General features: G+C 39.7%; 1 protein-coding gene across 25 annotated transcripts in view; it reads right to left on the bottom strand.

Moving 5' to 3' along the window:
- Window positions 1–4,674: 4,674 nt before the first annotated feature.
- SRRM1 (serine and arginine repetitive matrix 1) overlaps window positions 4,675–24,799 on the bottom strand; it is a 28,690-nt gene continuing 8,565 nt past the window's right edge. For 5 of the 25 annotated variants that reach the window (XM_024107663.3, XM_065576809.1, XM_065576797.1 and 2 more), the window contains 15 exons: window positions 24,620–24,790; window positions 23,607–23,719; window positions 22,725–22,925; window positions 21,680–21,880; window positions 20,876–20,995; window positions 18,465–18,736; window positions 17,152–17,232; window positions 16,682–16,768; window positions 15,531–15,669; window positions 15,040–15,081; window positions 12,839–12,943; window positions 11,909–12,370; window positions 10,581–10,773; window positions 10,056–10,250; window positions 4,675–5,640 (listed from right to left, as the gene is read on the bottom strand). In XM_024107663.3, the coding sequence (XP_023963431.1) occupies window positions 5,536–5,640; window positions 10,056–10,250; window positions 10,581–10,773; window positions 11,909–12,370; window positions 12,839–12,943; window positions 15,040–15,081; window positions 15,531–15,669; window positions 16,682–16,768; window positions 17,152–17,232; window positions 18,465–18,736; window positions 20,876–20,995; window positions 21,680–21,880; window positions 22,725–22,925; window positions 23,607–23,719; window positions 24,620–24,790 (2,487 nt within the window). In that variant the 3' untranslated portion in view covers window positions 4,675–5,535. The remainder of the gene's footprint in view (window positions 5,641–10,055; window positions 10,251–10,580; window positions 10,774–11,908; window positions 12,371–12,838; window positions 12,944–15,039; window positions 15,082–15,530; window positions 15,670–16,681; window positions 16,769–17,151; window positions 17,233–18,464; window positions 18,737–20,875; window positions 20,996–21,679; window positions 21,881–22,724; window positions 22,926–23,606; window positions 23,720–24,619; window positions 24,791–24,799) is intronic. The other 20 variants (XM_008171002.4, XM_065576812.1, XM_065576804.1 and 17 more) reach the window with 13 other exon arrangements.

Consider the following 24,799-nt stretch of genomic DNA (forward strand, 5'->3'; position numbering starts at 1 on the left):
ATTCCCAAAAAGATTTTTAAAATAATTCTGATCAGTTCAATAAAACGACTTTAAATGTGCTGAATACACAAGAAAAGAGTAGGTTTGTCAAAACATTTAAAACTGATTTATTAAACAAAGGAACTATTAACAACAATGAATGAAATGGATTGTTTCATGTCACCAGGTCCTTCCAAGCTTTTATAACTAGTAGATCTCATCCTCTTCCACCTTGTTTTTATTCAGAGATTGGAAGAGGAAAAACAAGTTTTCCTGCTTTTTCACCTCAATTTAAACTTTAAATGACTCAATCAAAATGAAGAAAGTATTCTTTGCACCTGCAAAAGAGCTTGCTACATGGAAAGCTGGTTTAGCACTTCAACAAACTCTGGGGCCAGGTGCTTAGCCAGTTCAGTGGTTTGCCTTTAGAACATCAGCAGCAAACGTTGCACTTGAATGGTTCACCTTCAGCCCTGTAAATTATGGTTGGCATGATTATTATACGCCCATATTATAGCAGCATCTTCCCCTTCAGCAGTTAGGCATCTACCGTGGTACTGTGTGTTGAGAATATTGGCAAGAAAATGAGATGTCAAAGAGCTTTATCCATCTGCTTCTCCACTGCCTGAAATACACGCTTATTGTTGTGTATTTCAAGTTCATTCCAAATTTTAGCAGTCTCAGCAATAGAACAGCTATCTTTAGTTTGATGTTGAATGCTTCAGCTGTGATAGGTGGCCTACTAGTCATCAGGAATATAGGTCAGTTTTTAGTAACTAGCTCCAGAGCCAGCCACTGAATTTCTTCCTATTTCTTGGGGGAGAATTAGGGTATATCTATACTACTGGGACCATACCAGCAGAGCTATATTGGAATAGCTCCCTAGTGTAGCTGGAGCTTACACCGACAGAAGAAGTTTTTCTATTGGTGTGGGAATAACCCTCCCAAAACAATATTAGTGACATCAATGGAAACCCTCTTCTGTCAGCACAGCTGCGTATACGCTGGAGGTTACGTCAGCATAACTACACTAGTCAGGGGTGTGATTTCTTCCATACACCCATATAACTTTCAAGTGTAGACTGAGCCTTAAATTTGACCTCCCTTCTCTCTTTAGTGAAACTGAAGCAAAGTGATTGTTAGGGAAGTATATTACAATCTCAATATTTTTCTTTATTCCGGGAGTATCTAAGTCTTTGGTTAACAAAGGCATCAACAGAGCACTGACTGCACTCACGTTAAAAGATTCAGGTTGATTTCATTCATCTTTTAGTTTTCTCAGATTAGTTTCAGTATTTTTTTACTATAATTTATTTAAATAATTTGAATAAGTTTTGGCCTTAACATAGGCGGTCAATTTCAAGTTAAATTTTAGTTATGGTTTATTTTTAAAAGGAAAAATGCATTTAAATGAATTCAAAACCTCTGATTTAAATAAAAATCCCATTATTTATATATAAAGTCTATTTTTACCCACCCTGTCATTAGCCCTTAATTAAATTCTAGCTCCCACAATGAGCACAGATCAAGAATATTCATGGGATCAGTTATACTATTCAGTTCTTTGCACCACCTGGTGAATTTCAGTTGCAAGTGCAATCTGTATTACCACAGATCTTGGCTAGTGTGACTGGTTACACTCTCACCTCATTCTTCGAAGCTATCAACAGGAGACATCGTCCATTAAGGCCCATCCAGAGAAATTTTGGGCCCCTGTATATTATGTTTGCTATGGCCCCACTCCCTCCCATTTCACTTCAGTTACAGACATTTGGAGAGCCCCTGATCTCAAGGCCCCAGTACAATTTTCCCTGCTTTCCTCCCCCTCTCGTCAGCTCTGCATCCATTACTATAACTTGTCCACAAAAGACAAAGCTATTAAACATGGCAACATGAGCCATCTATATTACACACTCCACCGCTGAAGAATGGTCACCAAATACATGAGCAGCCCTCAGGAAATCACCAATCCTTAATCTGCCCTGGGGTTTAAGCAGGAAACACAGACAGACACAGCCAGCCGAACAGAGCTTAATTTCAAATACTGGGAATTTGTAGAAGCCATGTTTCTCTCCAGCCAACCCCAAGAGATACAGGGCATGGAGCAGGAGCAAAGGGAGGCTTTTGCCTCTCCCCTCATAGCAGGAAAGATACTGGAATCGGGAAGGAACAGGCACTACACTACTGACTGGCCAGCACACTCATCCCTGCAGGAAAGAAGCCTTCTCCATTATTCTCACAGGGGGACAGGCATGCGGGGGAATGAGAAGTGTCAGATAAGAGAAAACCTTAACAAGGCAGAAAAAACATTCCTCACAAAAAGCACCAACAGCCCCAAACATGTGTCCAAAGTCTGACACCTTGACCCAATGACAAAAGTCCACTCAGCATATGCACAAAACAGGGACTTGCCTATATGCAAAATCCCCACATTCTTTATGTAGCTGCTAAAGCCTCCAGCTCACTCACCCAGTCTTCTAAATTACCAACTATGTATTGCCAGTGCTGTATCCCGTGTGCACTAATTGCAGCAGCATGAACTATATGATACCAACTTCAACTGGGTATTGATCGTTGCTATGCATTTTAAATTCAATGAAATCCTAATGTCAATGTTTTTCAAACCATTTCACTACACTACAGAATTCAGCAACACGGGAACCTACTACAGAATTGATGTGCTGATGGTCTCCCAGGACATGGGGCTTTGAAGCAAGGAAGTGAACTCATATTGCTAGAAATGGGAACCTGGAATTTTCCAAGTATGCTCAGTGTTGACCTCACTCTGCTCCCACTCAAATCAAAGGGAGGTTTACTATGGACCCACTGGAACGGTCTTGTAAAAAGGAGCTCTATTGAAGTGTAACAAAATCCACATCCAAGATGTGAGTGAATTTGGTGTTTGTGAAAGTGAAGAAGCAGGAGTTTGAGCGGCATACTGCAGGCAGATGATGTGCAAGTGTCCTCATCTCCCTCCATCACAGTCTAGATCAGCCCTGATACTCCAGTCCTGGGCCTCTGCTTAGCAGACTGATTGGTGTGCAACTACGTGGAACTAAGAATACGTTTTAATGTGCAAAAAATCTTATACTAATGGCTTTGAGCACAGAACTCTGCATTGGTGTGGTTATTTTGATTACAGCAGCACCCAAAGCGTGCTAGACACGTTCCAAACGCAGGGGTAGGGCAGTTCTTGTCCAAAAAAGCAAAGTACCTAACAAATTAGCTTCAGGAAATAAAGATCTAAACATGGCAGTGGCCAAACTCAAGAACTTGGATCTGTGTAAGAACATACTGGAGAAGCGTCTAAGGCTGCAAGGCTAGAACTTAAAATACTCCTACCAATAAGGTTTATTGAAGATTTCCCTCCAGTTACTTTGTTTCAAGCCATCCCCCCAACATACCTGCTACCACCTTATCTTTTGGCACAGAACGTTGCTCCTTCCTTCTGTTGTCTGAACTGCTAAATAGAATATTTAACTCCCGATGACTTGCATTTCATCCCTCAAGGGGTGCATTTTCATTCTAACAGAATTCGATATAACTTGGAATAGATTTGTGTGTGACGAATTCTGATTACTCCAGCAACTGAAGCTTATATAAATCAATTGATCTGCCTTTCCAGAAAGGTAGCATTAATCAACAAGATTCCCACGTAATCACACACTGTTTGCAGTCAGACTCAATACATACAGAGCGGTCAAGTCTCATATATAGTGGTAAGAAATGGCAGGGCCAAGATATTTCAAGTGATCACTTCTTGAACAAAACGCTGCACCATTACAAATCCATGGATTAAAGAGTAGAGGTTGGAGGGGAAGCAAGAGGATTCAGAGCTGTGAATTATAGGTCAGACAAGCCTGGGCTCAAACAAAGGAGATGAAGTGATCTCAGTTATAAGATACCTACAAAGGAATTCAATTATGCAAGTCAGCATACAGAACATCCTGCACTCATCTTAATAGTGACTTGATTAGCCTCTTATGTTCCAGTCTAATCAAATATTTACACCTAAGTAGATGTGTTTTTCACAGTTAAGATGGACAACAAATTTTTCAAAAGTATCTTAGTCACCTAGTCTAAGTCCCATTGGATTTTTGTTCCTTTTTTTAGTTCCTAAATCACTTCTGAAAAATGGAACTAGGCACTTGTGAAAATTTTGCCTGCAATCTAATCAGTCTCAAAATATATTATTTTGAAGGCAAACCTGTCCCATCAGTATGTTCACATTACCTGAGCTCAGTATTTGGTTAACTGAACGCTCCCATATAAATGGTAAATAAGGAAACGAAATAAGTTTCCGCCAAATCTCCGTTTTGTAACCATACAATACAGCAGCACCTTGCAAAATTCTATTTGCTGCAGCAAGGAATTATGACAAGCAACTGAAGACTTTTTCCATTAAAAATCATCAAAGCAAAACAAATCATCATCTAGCAGGTGGATTTTATGCCTGGGCCGGTATTTTTGCAAGGCTAGCACAGCACATCAGGAACATCATTGTATTAAAGTCCGGGCTACTTCTGCCAGTGGGAAAGTCATTTTTAACAAAAAAACAAACAAACACAACAACAAAAAATCTTTTGCATAATCCAGCATTTTAGACATCAGTTTTTAACATCTATGTTATTTGTTTACCCTGTTTGAGAAGAAAAGGTTGAACAAGTGTGTTCATATAACAATAGCCAACAACTCTTTAAATTTAGAAATTTATTTTGTTTAATCCACAAGCTTTATATAGCTTTAGTTAAAAAAACAGAAAAACAGTGAAAACATGACAATATCCAAAGTTCAGGTCCTTCGGGCTTTCAAAGACATCATCTCTGAAAGTTACGTATACCATTAAGAAGAACCGCAACCAGACAAGAATCATGAATGGGGCTACAACATCTTTTCACAAACAAAATTTATGTAAGTGTGGAACTTCTCTGGGACTGCTGATAAGGAAACTGCCCTTTTAAAAAAAAGAACAAAAATACAAATGAAATTCCAGTGTTCCAAATCATCTTATTACATCAATATAAACCCACAGTGTCCTGGCAAACGACATGCTTTCATTTACATACCATTCTAGATTTCTGTTTTTGATTCACTTTAGTGGCAACTACACAGGTAACAATAGAGCGATTATGGCATTAAAATATCATATGTACTTCCCTTGCAACTGAAGTGGTTTCATTTCTGGGCAAGCTTATAAATCACAAAGGTTAGTAGCAATGTAAGTGGATAAAAAAACAAAAAAAAATGAGAACTTTGTAAAAAATTGTATAGGTTTCGGTACATTTTAAAGAAACTGAGGTTGCCAGTCATTTTTAAAAACCTTGACCCATCTTACTGCTTCTAAAAAGTTTCACTCTACTGTCAATGAAAGAATGTCACTAGTACACTGTGGATGTTTTTTGTAATGTAAATCCATGCCTTTTTTACATGGTGAACCTCAACCTAGCAATTATTACAACAAATGTTATATTCTAAAGCTCAAACACATTTTAGCAATTTGAAATTGAATTCTGAGTACAAACCAAATAAAATGTACATTATATCAAAGGTTTCAGCCTAAGATGGTGGTGACACTTGTGCCTTCCTCATCGACCTCAGTGCCTTCTCTCGCAGATGTTTTTCTAAATCATCCAGGTTATCTTCTGCTTCGCTCTCTGTCTCCTTAAAACAAAGATACAGAAGTGATTATTTCTGCAGGCATGAAGAGCTAGACCAGGTAATAGCCATTCTGATACCGCAATATGGCAAATGTAAAATCGTGGGATGCAAAGTTGCTACATTTCTGGAAGGGTAGAATACAGGAAGGCAAATATTTGATTAATGTGATATGCTGATGAGACATGTGGGAGAAAACAGGCATGAGGGTGTAGTAAAAGGGTGGTCCCTATAAAAAAGGTGGTTTACGATGGGTAGGCCAGGAGTGCACCCAGCTTCACATTCTTCTTGCTGAAGTGATGGCGACTAGGAACAAAGTTTTAAAGGAAGGGTGGAGAAGAGAACAGGTGACCATCGGTTCTAAGGGGGATCTCCTTAGAACGTTAGGTCCCACTGGGGGTTGGGGGTCAGACAGGAGGATGCAAATTGTACAGACCTTTGAGGAATCTGGCTGTGACAAGCGGGCAAAAACCGAGAACCCCTGCATGGGTAAGTGGAAAGCTGTGATAGTAGCCAAATGTACCCTAAGAGCTCACTGACAGACCTCTCGCTTTTAATTTTAGTATCTAGCCCACTATCTTGAGAAGGGGAACTTTCAAGGCTTGGGAAGATGGAAAAAAAGCACCAAGAGTGAAAGCATTTCCACTTCTGGAGTTAAGTCTTGTGGGTAAACGGGCTTTCAGCTGGACTAAAGAACTGACTAAACTGCATCTAAACAGGCCAATTCCACGGTTGAGAGCCATTCAGCAGCTACGCCGAGGTTCAGAGAGGAAGGGTTGGGGTGGATGAGGGACCCCAAGTTCTATCTCAATCGGTCCTCAGTGGTAGGAAGTCACAGAGGTGCCCCTCAGAGGTGGATGAGGTTTGAGTACCGCACCGGCCTTGGCCAGGCTAGTGCTATAAGAATAGCTCTAATTCTTTCCATATGTAGCTTGAGAAGAGTTGTGAAGATTAATGGTACCTGTGGGTAAAGCATACAGTAGGGCATGAGGCCAAGGAGATATCCGTGCATCTCCCATAGAACTGAGGCCATAAACTCCCCTTGAGCAAAACAGGTGACATTTGGAGTTGGTCAGGGTGCTGAAGAGATTTACTTGTGGTAGACCCCAGGTTTGCAAGAGTTTGAGCTCCCATTCGCCATCTTGCCAGAAAGCGTCTGCTCAGGAAGTCTGTAGTTGTAACAGATGCTTTTCTGTTAGGAAGGGGAGCTCATTTGCAGGGAAATACAGCTCAGGACAAATGGTCTCTGCAAAAACTGATGCTTCAGATCAACATTCTGGAACTGACCGCAGTTTGATAGAGATGCCCGTATTTCCTCCATGACAGACCAACCACTGATGTGGCTTTTCGATGGGAAATACTCTGTGCACAAGGACTAGGCTATTGCTCTGCTCTGGCACTTGCTAGACCACAGGGCAGAGATGTACATCATTACCCTGACCGAGTGGCCGTGTATGTCATGGTCATACGTGAGCCTAACTGCAGCACCGAGATTAGGCCAGACAAGGTGTGAAATCGCTCAATGGGAAGGTAGGCTTTTGCTACTGTAGAGTCCAAAACAGCTCCTGTGAAGTTTATCTTAGCAATTGGAACAAGCTTAATGCCTTTGTTGTAGCTGTGTGGACCTCAGTATGATTCACCCAGATCAACATGTTGTCCAAATCTGGGGATACGGAGATCTCCCATGGACGGACGGAAGCTGCCACTACCGAAAGGACCTTTCCCAACACCCTTGGAGATATAGAGAGTTTGAAAGGAAGAACTCAGTATTGATAGTGGTCTGTTCCTATTACAAACCACAGGAAATGCTTGTGCGATGAGTGGATGGCTATATGAAAGTAGGTGCCTTGTTGGTCAAGGGTAACAAACCAGTCTTCTGGATCAAAGGGTGGGAGAATTTGAACTCGTGTCACCATTCTGAAGTGTTCTGCTAAAAAAAATAGTAGTTCAAGTTCCTGAGGTTGACAGTCAGTCTCCACCCTCCATTTCCCTTGGAAACCAAGTAGCTGGAATAGAATCCTTTCCCAATGAACTCTGTTGAAACCCGCTGTACTGCCCAAGAAGGAGGGGGGACAGAACCTTTTGCCTTAAGAGCTTTTTGTGTGAGGGGTCCCTGAAGAGGGATAGGGAGGAATAGAGTGGAAGTGGACAGAGTAATCCACTCTAAGGACTTCCAGTATCCACTTGTCTGAGATAAGGAGTTCCCATGCAGGTAAATAGTGGGACAGTCAATCTTAATAATAATTAAAAAAAATAAAGCGGGGGGGGGGGGGGGGAGGAAGAATTGCACAATGGGGAAATCCAGTGAACTGGGATGATTTATGCCCTCAGTCAAGGTGTCAAAAGTGCTTTTTAGAAGGAGGGAGCCAATTAAGAAGAAGGGGTCAGTAGTCTCTCTCAGCTTGCTCCTTCTCCTGAAGGCCTACTCAGATATAGGGAGGGTGGACTGCTGATGGTACTGGAATGGCCTAGATCTCTGGACAGGCTGTGTAAACTAAGTTGTCTTTTTATTGCAGGCACGCAGAGAATGCCAGTGAATGCAGCGTAGCCCTGGAATCCCTGAGAGTGTGGAGAGAGGAGTCCATATGATCACTGAAGAGCTTGAGTCCTTCAAAGGGAAGATCCTCGACTGTGGACTGTACTTCTCTTGGAAGACCTAAGGGCTGGAGCCAGGAAACTCTTCTCACGATCACTGCCATGAATCTTAACACTCTGTCAGCAGCATCTAGGGCAGCTTGGAGGGAGGTTTTTGGGACCAACTGCCCCCCTGCAATGCTGGACTGAAACTGGTCTCTCTGATCTTGTGGCACATATTCAGTTAAGTGTGTAAATACTGAATACACGGTAAATGCGTCATTCACCATCAAGGCCTGATAATTAGCAACAGAAAACTGAAGAGCAGCTGATGAACAGCTCTTCTGCCCAGTAAGTCCAGACTCTTGGATTCCCTGTCTATTGGAGAGGGTCTAAACTGAGCTTGTGGCACCTTCCACTGGCTGCATAAACCACTATGGAGTTATGGATTGGGGGGAGGAGGGGAAGCGTTCCATCCTCTTTGATGGGATGTAGTACTTTGTGTTAGATCTCTTACAGGTGGGTGGAACTGTGGTTGGCGTTTGACACAGTGTACATGTAGGGGACAGTAATGACTCACTAATGAGTAAAGCAACCTTCCCTTGGGGACACCGTCTCAAACCACAGGCAGCTGAGAAGGAACTCAGTGGTGGTGGGTTCGCACCTGTCTATATCCCCTAGTTCAGAGCAGAAGGTGTTGTTCCGCGCAGGACTGTGAGCACTGCTTTACAATCCCCAATCAAGAGCGTGCAAGCACATGCACATCCTGTAGTGGAGTACCAATAGGTACATATACTTGAAGAACTAGAGATGATCATTCAGAAATGTCAAAAGCAGAGGTTTTATACATTAGAAATTTTACCTAGGTTATATACACTTTTCACTTGGGTACCATTTCTACTATAACTTCATACAAATATAGCACAGAATGTCTCTAGTTTTCTGCCTGTATCTAACAAGCAGTCACATCATACAGAAGGCTGAAATACAACAAAATAGATTTTTAGCAAAAATACAATTTCATTTGCCCCATGAGATTTGCTATTTGGTGTGGATTTTTTAAAGGGACATTCAAACGTAAGTTTGTATATTTACAATATGATTTTAACATGTCAGGTTGCTGAAACAAAAAATTATAAATACCCACTACTTATGCCATTTGTGTACTTTCCATTTTTCTCTCAGTGTGGACAAGTCAATCCTGCATTCAGGATCTCAGTACTTCAAAACCTGGGTTGCAAACTTGGCATGAAATATTTATAATTGTAGTGAATACTGTTGTAAAAGCATTAATGGAAAAATCTCGATGGGTCTGTAGATTTTTAGTTCTTTGTATATTTCACTTTAAAAAAATATGATCAATTTAATAGTTACATTTAAAATAAAATGAAAGCTTGATGTTAGCTTGCCATGGATGTATTTCACTGTACAAAGTGGGCTTTTTTTTTTTTTTTTTTTTTTTTACACTGTTGCTCAAAAGTGTTACCTATTTACCACTTTGTAGAAATGGAAAGGCAATGTAGACAATGCTCATTAATAGCCTCTCAGAAGCAGAAAATAGAACTGATTCTTGGGAGGGGGATGATGGAAAGGAAGAGAAATGGAGGTAGCTAACCTCTAACTGGAGTTACTCCAGTGGCCTCTGCCACCCCAAGAAGGGAACACGCAGAGGCGACTTGAACTACATTTTACAATTTACCCACTTGTAGCACAATTCAAGCCCTGCCTTCAAATATATTGGAGTTAGAGGAGATATTTTCAAAATCATACATTAGTATCAATTACGCTTGCAAATATGTTCTCTCATTTCACTCTTTGGCTTTTGAAATCAGATTTATTTAGCCAACCTTTTTGGGCTCGGTCTCTGCTTCTGGGTCTTCCTGGGCTGATGAAGTAGCAGCTGAAGTAGCAGCAGCCGCTGCTGCAGCAGCCGCAGCCTTCTCTTTCTTGTGTTTTTTGTGTTTCTTGTGCTTTTTGTCCTTTTTATGCTTCTTATCTTTCTTCTTCTTCTTCTTCTTCCCGCCACCTTCCTGGTCAGAATTCTGTAATGAAAAGAAATTCCTTATTTCACAGTTGGAGCTAGGTAGGCCAGATGTGTGTCTAGGGTGATGATGCACAAACAAACCCTCTCTCCTTACAAAGATCACGTGGCCTAGATGTTAAGCACATTTGCTGAATAACCCGTGTGTGTGTTTGCCTATGGAGCGGCTATTGCCATCCCATCATTTAAAAGGAATTGCACTTAAATACACTAGTAAATGAGCTAGAATTGTTTGATCATCATAAGCAAAACTAGGTAAGAGCAATATGCCACATGATGAAAGTTCTGTAGGTATATTCCAATTAAGTACTACTAGGATTAGAAAACATACCCTTGCAGGGGATGGACTCTGCGTAGGACTTTGAGCCTTTTTCACATGTGGCGGTGACCAGTTAGTGGAGGGGGATCGAGACCCAGTAGGGGATGGAGGTGCTTGGTGTTTCTTAGGTGCTGGCTCAGGCGATCCTGATGCAGACCTGGATGAAGACACCCTTCTCACAGACTGTGGACTTGGTGTGGAAGCCCTTAAAAAGAAAAGATTAACATTTAGGACTCCTTGTGCCTTATACAGTACGTGCAAACAAGGTAACTTTATTATTATGTAACTAACCATGGTGTCACAGTGTAGGTCTACACTGCAATTAGACACCAGTGTCTGGCCTGTACCAACTGACTCTGGCTAAGGGGCTGTTTAATTGAGGTACAGATGTCTAGGCTCAGAGTCCCAGAGCCTGGACTCCAGCCCAAATGTCTACATTGCAATTAAACAGCCCCTTAGCCTGAGTCAGCCGACACAGGCCAGCCACTGGTGTTTAACTGCAGTGCAGATGTACCCTTAGAGTTCCTGCTGATCTACAAATCTGTTCATATTAATCCCTTTACTATGGAGCTAAATTCTATACATTTAGACCGGAATTTCTTCAAAAGAATGACAGTAAAAGGAAAAGCCAAGATCTAACTACGCACTGCAGATTGGCAAGCCAAAAAGATACTATAGGTTTACTACATATTAGTATCTTGGACAGACAATAGTGTTCTCCTGTTCATGAGTGGCTGTCTTCTCTTCACATCTGATAAAAATTCAACATGGCACAGCTACTGTTTTATCATCAGTTCAGACAGGATATTGCATGCAGCTACCTACCTTTCCTGAAAGAGCGGATTAAGCCAGCACTGCCATACTTTCACTAGATGTTCAGGTACATCTCCCAATATTAAAAGCTTGTCAAATATTCATTTAATAAGAATGTGTCTTGGGTTAGCCCTGTTCCATAGTGAACTTTGACACATAGTTCACTAGGCTCTAAACAAAGCTACAAATCCCTTTGAAGTCTTATTTTGTAATCTGTTTCACAACTATCAGTGTTTGAAGTTTGCCTCTATTCTGCCTTCTCACTATCACACTTTGTCCAAGATGAACCTTTGTAGTGCCTCTGAAGCTATTCCCAATCTTGAATTTTCATATGACAGGAAATGCCTCTAACAGTCATTTCTGAAAAGCCATGTTATAGAAGTTAGCAGAATGAAAGCAGCATGTCAGCAGGCCCACAGGAACTAGGGTGGCATGAAGGCAGAATACTGACACCCTTTAATTTTAGTGCAAACCCTTGCTTTATCTATTCCCATTTGCCTGTAGCTATAAGTTAATAAGTCCCTTACTTTGTCTTTTTGGGTTCCGGGGTCCTTGACACTCTCCTGATGGGTCTACTGCTTGGCGATGGAGACTGTCTCCGTTTGGGTGAAGATGAAGTTCCCCTTCGCAGAGGCGGTGGACTTGCAGAAGTATGTGAAGCTCTAGGCCGTGGAGATGGTGAATGCCGTTTGTTTTGTAGAGGAGATCGGGTTTCACGATTAGACCTGCTGGTAGGAGAACTTTTCCTATGCTTGGAAGATATCGATGGGGAACGCCTCTTTGCCACGGGAGAACTTCTTTGTTTTGGTGGGGGAGAATGCGAGACTCTGCGCTTGGGTTGTGGAGAAGGTGATGCCCTTCGTTTTGGAGGAGGAGGGGGAGTTGCTGTTCTTCGTTTAGGAGGTGGGGAAGGAGAGTATCGTCTCTGTATTGGAGGAGAATATCGTCTGGGAGTAGGTGAGCGCCTGCGTGGAGGTGGTGATGGAGACCTACAAAACCAACAGAAAGAATTTGAAACGTCATGTATACAGGACAAAGTTCTCACACTAGTTAGCTGCCAATGGCTAAAGATACGCACTTTGGCAAAGAGGAAAGATTTTACACTGATGTGTTCCACTTTTAAAATTCTTACAGCAATCTCAAGGAACTACAGCAGAGTATTACCATATACCCTGCCCAATAGCCATTTCAATATTAGATAAGTGAAATGGGGATTGCTTGCTACACTCAGCCCTTCAATGGTTCAACAATTGAACATATCCCCCACCGAAAACGTTTCAGAAAACAAAATTATGATTTTAATTAATAAAAAAAAGATTTCCCAACAAGAGACTTATTGGCAAAGGGCATCAGTTCCATTAATCATGACATTTGCTTTTTATTGGACAGTGTTACAACTCTTGATTTGCAGAACTGCCCTTAGGGATTAATAAAAAGCAATAGAATAAAACAGTTACCTTCGGCGAGGCAATGAAGGCGATCTGCGCCGCCTTGGAGGAGGGGCAGGAGAAGGAGAGCGCCGTCTTCTGGCAGGTGGTGGTGATGGACTCCTCCTCCTCCTACTAGAGGAAACAGAAGAGTTGCTTTATTAAAAAAAACACCTCATGCCAAATGCTTACATTTTTTTCTGCCATGTCATCTCCACTACATAAAGCTAAGCTGGTTCAGATACTTCGTCTTCCAAATGAGATTCCATTAGATGCAAACACTATCAGACAGTGATTATGTCCAAGAGACAAAAAAGATATAGCAAAGTTTGTTTTCTCTGAGTGTATGGGATATAGAAGCGATAAGGAGTCTTCAACCTTACCACATTTCAGTTTTCCAAGGAAAAGAAATTCTTAAAGCTCACTAGACCAAGGAGATATTTATCACCCTAGTGGGGATATATCTTAATGGCTGCTGACTTCAGGTAGACAAACAGAAATTGATTCTAAGCAGACTTACTCTTTACCACTGGTAGATTTTAACACTTCACCGAGAGCACAGGCTAAGAAAACCAGAGTTGGTGCTAAGATACTGCTATACTGCATTTAAAATATTCAGAGCACAGGGGGTCCAGACACTACTCCCACCGAAGACAAAAATTTGCAGTTAACTTATATAAGGAAATTTGGACCTAATGTGTTTCCCCATAACTTCTGAAAAGCTCAACGGGTTTAAATTCTGTGAGGGGGGAAAAAAAATGTAGCTTTTTAGTGACAATATACAAAACTTAGTGACAAAAGATTAAATATCTTTTTTGCTTTTTAAAGGCTGCCCTGCACTTTTAGTCAATAGAAACAGTCAGCTAATTAATATTTAATTCCAAATAGCCTTGCTATATTTTTCCATAGCAAGAAACTAGATTTGCAGCTAAAGATTGTTCCTCAAGAGCTAAACACGATTTTGTGAGCTGAAAAAATACCAGGTCATCTTCAAATATCACAATAAGACCCACTAAAAATATTCAGTAATAATAGTTTTCATATTAAATGAATAAGGTAACAGACTAGGAGAAAATGTGTTACACATTGATATAGAAGGATTTAGCTGAATTTATTCTTTTGTAAAGTAAAGTATGCTGTCCTGAAATTCAATTAAAACAACTGTTATATGCCACTTTTTGAAGACTGACAAATTCAGTAATAAATGTGCTCAAAGTCTGAGGAAGTTAGTCACATTTCATCTGGCTCAAATTTAGCAAATCATATGTGGCACCTATGTTCTGGTTAGGTTTTAATCATTATAGATTATTCACACCAGTCATTAAGTCTGAATGATTAATCTCATAGATCCAGCCTCTTAAGTTTAAAATTAGCACTTTTCCTAATAGTAGTGAGGCACCTACTCTTGTTTTCAGCTGACTTCAATGAGCAGTCTAGTGGCAGAGACCATGATAGAATCTGCTATTCTGGCCATATCTTTGCCAAGTCATCAATGGCTTTCTGCATTATATTAAGCTCAGTCTAAAATCAAGTTTCTAAGGAACTGCCTATAAAGCTACCTATGAAAGGTAAGATTTGTGACAAAATGATGAAGCACTCAGCCTGTGAAGTTTGCAGGAGCTGTTAACTTCAGTCCCACTACTAAATCAGATTGTTCCAGGACACACAGTGAATATGTATGTAAAAGGGAGAGAAGACAGAATGGGAATTTTAGAACCTCCCTCTCCTCTTGGTATTTGAGGAGTTAAATAGCTTGATTTTTGAACACTGAGTTCCCCCATTAGCCCATTTTATTTTCCTAGCACAAAAACAGCTGGTCGGCAAATGTGAAATATCTTCACATACTGCTCACCTCTGTTTCAGAATTATATTTGAGAAATAAAAACACTCAAGCAAAACCTTGCCTGGAGAGCATAATTTTGATAAGTGTTGTATACAGTAATGCAGTTAAGCTTCTAAGGTACAATATCAGGTTTTTATTTCAACCAGTTACCCAAACTGTCATTATCTATGGACATAAGGCAGATCTGAAACAATTTCACCGTTGGAAGAAAAAAGGCAATGAAATGAACAATTTGGATTTCTTGTCCCATTATCTTGCTATTTGAATTGTCTTCTGTGTGGGTGAAGCAGAAGAAAGGGCACCCATGCTCACGATCTACTACAAAAGTATAGTGTTTCTAGAGGAACTTTAATTTTAATCTTAATTAACGGATTAATTTCTAACCAACCTTTTAATCATTGGTGATTGCCACCTCTTTCCAATCTGCATCCTGACAGCAGTGGAGAGAAAACAAAGTCAAAAATCCCATTTGTTAAAGATTTACTTGATGCAAAGATGCACATGTTTGCACAAGATTCATGAAGTAATTCTCAACACCTGAGCAGAAGCCAAATTAATCTCCTTGCATTAGCTTGAAAAAAACCCTCCTGTTATAAACTGTAAGGACCTGGTCCCAAAGTCCCAATAGAATTAATAAAAAAATCTAGTGCTGGTATCAAGTTGTTCACTTTCACCTCTAAAATCTAAATTTTGGTGCACAGACCATCTTCTATGGCATTTGTATAGCACTTGGTCAAGGGTAATCCCAACTGGTTTTGCTGGGGGCCTGTAGGCAATAATGTAATGCAAATCAAGAGATGAGAAGTTAGTCCATTTGCAAGTTATATATTTTGTCACTGTTAAATACATCAGTTGTGCTGAACTGAAGAAAGTAATTACCGAGGGGAAGAGTCCTTTTGTCGTTTCCGTGGAGAAGGTGATGGACTATGCGAGTGTCGTCTGCGCCTACCCACTTCACCATTCTTCACATTTGATCTTTTTGGTCGTTCCTCTTCAGAGGAAGATGATGAACCAGAGTCTATAAATACAAAATAATTAGTTGCTGAAAAGTGGTATACAGACACTGTATTCTTGTGCAATTATTGAGAGTCATATTGCTCTGTCTTCATGCAAAAGACATCTTTTGGCAAGTTGTGATTTCTGTTTTTAAAAATATTTACAGAGTGTAAATCAAGTTATATTAACACGATTAGTTAGATTAACTTGTTTAGATACATTTCAAGACAAACTTCTAACGTGTGAAGCAACTTTAAGCCTTGCTTACACATGATTGCACCAGTTTAACTAAAAGTTTGTTTCTGATGCAACTGTTACACTTGTCCATGTTTGTGTGCAGATGTTTATTTCTGTTTAAGAGTGGATTATTTCTTAAACAGATATAAGAGTCTATACACAAACTTGAACTGGTTTAACAACTGCTTCAAAAAACACAACTTTAAATTGGTGTAAGTTTGTGTGCATATAAAGCCTGAATTTCAGGTACATGTTGCAGAATCTTCTCAAGATACGCAACTGCAAAATACCGAACAAAAGTAGCTAGAGGACAAACCGAAAGATACTGACTTCAAGAGCATTAATAAAAGCCCCGAATCAATTATATGTAGCAGCAGAACTGCAAAAGCAATTCTGACCAGCAAAATAATTTACAAGGTGAAGTATGAAACCAGAAGCAAAACTGAGTATGTGCAGAAATATTCCAAGTAATCTACAGGCACTGGTCAGGAGAAGAGGAATGTTACAACATTCCTTTTCAGCTCCTATGAAACCTGTTGCCAATTCTGGGCTAGCTAGTTATGCCCGAGGATGCAAAATTCTACTTGCCTGCTCCCCTGGAGTATTTTTTGGTCAGTGAATAAAAGATTTTCATTATGGTAAGTGTGATTAATTTTGCAATAGTATTGTAGCATACATTAATGAAATGTGTAAAACTAAGCACAATTTGAATTTAGCAGTACAAAAGTAGCCAATATGCTAAACAAATATTTAATTAAGTAAAATATCTTATTAGAATTACAAAAATATTACTGTACCAGATGAAGACTGCTGGTTTTGCCTTCTGTACTGACGTCTCTGTTGCACAGAATCTGCTGCAGCCATTTTGCCACCTTTGTCTTCTTCTGAAAGATATGCACAATTAAGGAACATTTAATTTTTACTTTTGTATCTTCAGTCATTTTATGTTGCTTTATGAATAAAGACAGTTTGTTTGTGAAGCAGTGTTAAAACTGATCAGGTGTTTTATTTAATTTTTTTGTGCTACATCTTTAATTAAAGGCATCCTTTCTTTGGAGTGTACATTTTGGCTAGGGTTTTCAAAAGAAGCATAAGGGAGAGTTAATGTGAATGGGATGCTTTATGTTCTCTATGCACATCTCTCTGCAAACCATACCTCCAATACTGCTGTCAAAGCCACTGGATCTCAAGAAACACACTGGAGAAGAGTGCCCCTTGTTTGTTTTCATACCATTTAAAGGAAAGGCATTGTAAATGACAAACTTACCTGATTCAGACAATTCTACTTTTCTAGGTTTTGGCGCTGGTGAGGGAGACTCTCTTTTTTCAATACTTTTATGTTTAGGTGCTAAAAGACAAAAGTTAGACAAATCTAAGAAAAAGCTGAATATGATTTTAAATGAAATTTAATATGATCTTGCACACTTATCGATACAAAATAAGTGAAAGCTTTTCATGAATGATGTCAGTTTACATCTCCTTCATATGAATTTTTGTAGTATACTTTTTAGACTTCAGCTTCCTAGCATATTTTTCTATACAGAAAAGAATGTTGCACTTTTAGATAACATTTGGCTGGTATACTGCTATTTTACTTTGAAATTATAGTATGTACACGGAGTAGAAATTTTGGTTTTTTTTTTTTTAAACTGCACAAGGTTACGAAAAATAGAGTCTTAAAATTATATGGTAATTTAATTCCTACTAATTCCATGTAGGTACATGTTTCCTGAAAAGCCAGTAACATACATTTTATTTAATAAACTTATTTTAATAAACTATTCAATTCAACTATGATACAACTGAAACGTAGTTACAGAAAAGAGGTGAGAGCATGCGATTTATGATTTATTAAAAATTTCAGTATTAAAAACCGAGACTAAAGTTCAGGGCTGACTACAGTTGGAGACGTACTTACTTTTGAATTATATTTTAACTGCCTAAACTTTTTCCTATGTCTGAGAAGTGTTTGATATCCCAACCCACAACTGTACCATCTCTCTGGAATAGAAATTTGATACCACAACCACTTGAAAAGAGAAAACTGCAGCTTGATTCTTTAAAGTGATTTAAGTAAAACTGAGTGCAAGAGAAATATGCAGTGACAAAATTAAAAACCTTGCCGACTGCCTCAAACGCAAACATGAAATCACATCTAGGTCTTCACAGAGTTGGAAATAAACTGATTTAGAAACAAGCCTCAAAACATTGCAGAAAAATTCTTACACTGGTTGTTACCAATTAGTGTTTGCCTTAAAGTATTAGATTTCATAACTAAGATCTTCCTATTCTTACAATGAAATATTGCAGGGAGGTCAACTCAGCACTATGGTTTGTTTGTTTGTTTTTTTAAATGTCTACCACTATAATCTTTATTTTTTGTTGCTGACATTTAAGTGTTTTGTACTATGAATCTCTATATTGTTAATATTTAAGACCAGGTTCAATAAAATGTCTATTAAACAACTTTGGTTTTGAGGCAGTCCTGCCGTTGGCTAGCAAAGAGTACAGAACTATGAGACTGTAAAGGTTCAAATGGATAAAGCGATTGGGGGAAAGCACACATTTGGCTGACTATACCTGAGGCTCTGCTTGGAGAAATAGAGCCACGGACTTTTCTTCCACGATTTGACTGCTGAGGCGTTGGAGACCTGCGTGGCTTTGGAGGTGGACTTGCTGGTGGGGAAGGCCTGTGCCTCCGCCTAGGAGGGCTTGCAGAAGGAGACAGTTTACGTGTTTTGCGAGGAGGACTGGATACAATTCTTTTAGGGGGTTTTTTTGGCGGTGATCGAGAGCGTGAAGAGGAGGAAGAAGAGCTACTTCCAGATAAAGATGCCGAAGACCGTCTTCTCCTGTAGATACAAAGTTAACATTAATTGGGTCTGATTAAGCACAGTTGACTCATCTGCAAGCATATCTATACAGCCACATACAGTAGCACTTCCAAAAAACTGGCATATGTTAGCCTCAAATGCTTTAGCATTTCATACAAGAGGAGACTAACACAAATTAATGTTTCAATTATTTTCAAACTGTAACCGAACAATTTGTCTGAAACCTTTTATAATCTAAAACAGAAGGAAAACAAAATATTACTAACCCTAAAGGATCCAAGAAAATGGCGTGTGTGTGTGTGTGATTTTGAGTTGTTTAGTATTTAGATGGTTAAGAGAATTTTTCACTCTACAGCACCTTGTTTACTGAACCTCAAAAAGGATCTATTAAAGACTGGTGGGCAGAAATGAGCCTTTAAGGAACAAAAATTTTATACCAGGAGGCTGAAAACTGCACAAATATCAGACATGTAACCATTCTGAATACATCTTAGCAATATTTTGTAAGATTTATTTTGAAGCTTGTCTTTACTTTATAAACTTAAAAGAGGGCCTCTAGAATTCTGCGGCAAAATTTGTGGTAAGTTCTGTTGCAATTGTGTACCTGCAGAATCCACCTTTGGCTGCAGAATTCCTGAGAACCTGGAAAAAAGAAACCCTACCTTGAGTGAGATAAATATTTGCTAAAAGGGAATTCTTACATATCTTGCCAAAATACACTTGATACTTTTCACAGTATTTTGTCTCAAAAATGAACAAATCTTTACAAACCTCAAAAAATAGTCACCATCCAGTTATAGTAAGCCTCAAGCACCCAAAATTATTATAGCCAGTAGCGTATCTGGGGGGAGGGGGGGGGGGAGAGAAGAGAGAGAGCGGGGCAGCAGCCGCTCCCCCACAGGGCATCTTGGCGCCTTTTTAAATTTTAACTCACCGGCGGTGCTCTGGGTCTTCGGCGGCACTTTGGCAGCGGGCCCTCACTCGCTCTAGAGCGGGTGTCTTCGGCGGCAACGAAGGAAATGCCGCCGAAGACCCGCGGAGCGAGTGAAGGCCCCGCCGCCGAAGACCCGGAGCACCGCCAGGTGAGTAAAAGCACCGCCCCGTCAGTAAAAGCGCCACAGGGGGTGGTGCCCTTTTTTTTTATGCTCCCCCTGTTCCCTCCATCTGGCTACGCCACTGATTATAGCCCCTTTTTCTTGTGAAAGCTGTTCCAAGTTTCCTATTTCAACAGTGCACTGAAGTCACATGGTCTCTGACTTCAAAGCAGCTGGAACAACTTGCTCCTCTGCCACCAAAATTGTTTAAATTATGGCAAAGCTGTAAGTCCCCAAGCAAAAACCACCACAAAAGGACAGACTTCTAAAACAAAGTTTAAAAAGCCAGTCTTAATTTGTAAAGTCATGACATAACCAATGCCACCACTATCCACTAAAGAAAGTATCAGAATAACAAACTGAGCAGTTAACACAAACCATCACCATTTATGAATGTTAGAAAACATGCATTAGAGGTACTTTAAAACATTTTATGACCTTTTGATAGTATATCAGACACCTGGATTCTGGAACAGAAGTTATTAGCTTCAAAAAGAAAGCGTTAAGTAATATTGCAATACTCCCACCAATCCAAAGGGCTTTGTTTCCCTGCTCTTAAGGGACATAGGCATGAACCAAGACAGAGCAACTTTTAAATTACTTAGGCTATGTCTACACTGCCACGGTAAATCGACCCACGCTACGCAACTCCAGCTAAGTCAATAACATAGCTGGCATCAACGTACGTTAGGTCGAGTTATCGCAGGGTCTACACCGTGGGAGGCCGACAGGAGAAAATCTGCTGTCGACTTACCTTGCTCTTCTCATCGGGGTAGAGTGGAGGAGTCGACTGGAGAGCGATCTGCAATCAATTTGGTGGGTCTTTATTAGACCCGCTAAATCGACCACCAGTAGATCGATCTCAAAGTGTCGATCCCCGCTGTAGTGTAGACCTGCCCTTAGTTTGTATACTATACACTATCAAAGTCACCTGTGGTTAAGTTACCTTTGATACTACAATCACTCTTCATAACTATTTTTCAAGCTAACTTTAAAAGTTTTTAAAACCTTGTGATGTCTTTCAAATATCAGCAGTTTCAAATTTACCATAAAGGAATCTTACCGCCTCAGAGGGGATCTACTTCTTCTGTGTCTGGGCGGGGGAGGCATGCGCCTTGGAGGACTCCTTCTCCTAGGAGATGGTCGTCGTCTTGGGCTTGGCCGCCTTCTAGGGGAGTAAGACCTGTCACAATCAATCAATGAAAATTCGAAGAATGAACAGCGACCTCCTAAATTTCACAGGATGGAGGTAGATTTAGACACCAGAAACCAAGTGAAAAGCTGCTTTGTCGCAAGTATATCACACTAAATCAGCATTTCTGTTTTACTGGAACGTGTTACCATTAAGCTACAAGCAAACAAGATTTCAAATCAACCAAAACCTCTGTACTAATACACACACACACACACAAAAGGATTAAACCTAAATTTCTAAGTGTTTTCAGGACCAAACCTAGCTCTTAAAGGAGGTTGTGGGGTATCACTTGGAGCTGCCAAATACCATATTCAGGATTCAGTACCTTCTCCCAGCCCAACTGCCATTCATATCAAGCATTTTCCCCAGATGAGGTAGAGGATGAAGATTAGTGAACATGCTTAGGTGGTGTTTTCCACTCTTCTTCTCCCCTCCCTCATACTCGGCCTAACCCACTGCAGGCTCATCTCTGGCTGAGGAGAATTATTACTGTACAGAGTGGCATTAATGCCTTGGCCTTTATCTCACATCATATAATTAGTTTTTTTTTTTTCAGAATTTCCAATGTACACAGCTAATTGAGTGTTTTATGGCTCTGAATGGCCACTTCAGAGCAGATCATTCAGTTCCTGGCCTTTATCCTCAAGATAAAGTAAAAACTCATCTTCTTACCTTGACCGTGATCTATGGCGCCTTCTTGGTCTAGAATGAGAAGGGGAATGTGAGCGAGACCTTGACCTTGATTTCGAACGGGATGGTGATCTTTGACGAGTCTTCTCTTTTTCTTTCTCTCTCTCTTTCTTTGAATTTCGTTCTGGGGAAGTTTCTTTAGTATCTGGTACAGGTTCAGGTTTGGGAACTTTCAGGATATCACTGTTAAAATAAACAAACCTTAAAATATAAGCATATCCCATCTGTAGCTACCTGGATTATATTTTAGAAAGAACCTATGACCGTGCTTTCACTAAAAAAAAGACTGTGGTGAGTAACACCCAATTAAGGTGTTCATAGCTGCAAATCCTATTAAAATTCTACTCATGGTCAAGAAGATTTAGGTCTTCAACTTCCTGTAACAGATAATTAAAAGTATACTAACAGGCCCCGTGTTAACTTTCCATAGATTGACCTGACAATGCAGGACAGTGGAAGTTATTAATCAAGTAGGATCAGTGAAAAATTGATTTGTCAAAAGTTCCAGGCTGCCATTATTTAAGATAATGCTGAGGCTGTCCAGTTCCAAGTGCTGAATCAGTACTTTAGGAAGTGTTCTGCCTTTATCCCGTCTGAAGTCAGAAACTGAAGGTGGCGCTTCTAAAGTTCTCAACGAATACAGGGAAAATCAAGCCAAACTAGCCTTAATATGCATTTCTTAATGAAACTAAACTTAACACTGCCAAAGGAAAGGACTTAACTAGAGTAATACAACAAAAAAAAGCATTAGTGAAACAGCCGTATGCACTCAAAGATTTACTCTAATTTCTCCACGTGGAAACATGTTTTATTGAAGACCATGGTGACACATGTAAAGTGATCTGCCAGACAAAAAAATAATAGCACATTTTTTCAGAAGGAAGTGGGGCTGTTTTCTATAAAGCTCTAATAGCACCAGGAATTAAAATAATTCCATTATACTAAAGGGAATGATAATCCCTTATAAGAAGCTAATTTCAGGGCGCGGGGGGGGGGGGGGGGGGGAGGAGTCAACTCTGGTACTTGCCTAGTTGATGTTGCCTCTTGTATCAACGTTTCCTTTGCTTGCACTGAAGGCTCTGGCTCTGGAGTCTCCTCTTTCTTTTCTGGTGCAGGAGTAACACTACGGCTCTTGGTTCTGTGACGAGGAGATCGAGAGTGGCTACGCTTTCTCTCTCTTCTGACAGGAGATGACCTCCTTCTAGGGGAAGGAGACCTTGACTTGCGTCTAGGAAAGAGAGAATTTCTGTTCAAATGATGTACTATGTTAGGAGCAGATTAAAAAAAACTTAAGCCACGTATATTTACGGCTAAGAAACTTCATCTAAAAAAAATCAGACATCCTCTTTCCCCACTGCTAACTGGAAAAGGTAAAAAACAGAGAGCTATTTTAGATTTTTCAAAAGAATCCATCAGTTAGCAAGACTGGCTTCAGACTTCAGGACTGTCATTAACAATTCTAGGGAAACTGTGTTGTTTGGGAATTCAGCCTAATGTTTGCCTTAGATAAACTAAAATTCACCACCACCTGTACACTAAACTGTTATAGCTGCACAAACAAAACTAAATCTAAAATAATGCCTATATTAGCAGAAACACTTTCACAAGATAGCTCAGAAGTTCAGTTATGGGGATCTCAATAAAATCTGCTGGGATCTCTGGAAAATCTTTTGTGCTCTCAATGTAATATATTTACCATTATAAGCAATGCCTGTTCCCTTATATACCACTAGTTTATCTGCCATTAATGTTCAGTAACAAGCTAGACTGGTCTTCCCCTAAAAAAATTCTGTAGGGTCCATTCCAAAGTTTGCTGAATCTTTAGAAATCTCCATTGCCATGTCCCCATTGCCCCGAAGACCACAGGAATTGTAAGTACATATTTATATTCAGAGTATATTAGTAATACCTTCTTGGACTTCTGGATCTGTCCCTTTTTTCTCTGCTGTCTTTGTCCTCTTTGTCTCTCTTGTCCTTGTCTTCATCTTGTTTCTTCATAGAAGCCAACTTTTCTTGCTCAATCTAAAATACAGTACATTGTTAAAATTAATTATAGAACTAGAAAGCAATAAATGTTTGACAGATTTTTTAAGACGAGAACCTTAACCAGCGTAAGCCATATTTTTTTAAAACCTTTATCCAAGCACAACTTCATGTGTGAATTAAAACGGAGTAGTCAAAATAGGGAATAAAAAAAAAAAAGAGACCATTTATTGAGATGCACCTAACTTAAAAAAAAAAAAAAGGACCACATTTTAAAAGCCACTTAATTTTTTATGCTGTAAAATTTAAAAAAATCTGTTGTGTGTCTCAGTTCAGAAGGCAAGTCTGAACAAAAGTTATTACATTTTAGCAGTAAGTCAAAATTATATCATCTCCTCTTTACCTCAATAACAGTTTCATCCAAATTTGCAAAATCTACGTTAATGCCAACTAGTTTAAAAAAAAAAAAAAAACCAATTTGAAGGCTACTCTAATGGAATAATCATCATAAAAATGACTCCTATAACAATGACACTAAGTAAAATAACTAACTTATATTTTGCAAGACTCCAATTCTTAAGCCGTATCAATCTCTCCCCTACCCACCCTGAAGTACAGGCTAAAGTGTGATAAACTCTTCATTTTTCAACCACAAAAAATGAGGTTTCAGTTTGTGACGAAACATTTCACTTTAAAAACTGGATGAATTATGTCAGCATTTCACACAATTTACAAGAACTAGTTAATGAAGATTGATGCAAGTATCTGTTTCACCCACTCTAAAGCTAACTCCTTCATAACTGGCAGAAGTGAACATTTCCCCACTCAACTAGAAGAGTCCTTAGCACACATTTCTTGTGATTGCAGCTAGTAAATAACCACACAGCACTCTAAGTAATTTACCTGTGATTCTCTTAAACAGCTATATTAAAATCCTACCTGTCTTTGTTTTATTTCTTCTTTCTTGAGCTCCAGGAAAGCAGAGGGAATACCAGCAATGTTTTCTTGTGCACTTAGCAGCAGTGGCCACAGTTCACCCATGAACTCTCTAGCATTTTTCCCATTCAAAAACCCAGTCAGGTTGATTTGCATCATTTTGGAATCTGGATTCTGCAAAGA

This window comes from Chrysemys picta, chromosome 23 (genome assembly GCF_011386835.1).
Source record: "Chrysemys picta bellii isolate R12L10 chromosome 23, ASM1138683v2, whole genome shotgun sequence".
NCBI classification, from domain to species: domain Eukaryota; kingdom Metazoa; phylum Chordata; order Testudines; family Emydidae; genus Chrysemys; species Chrysemys picta.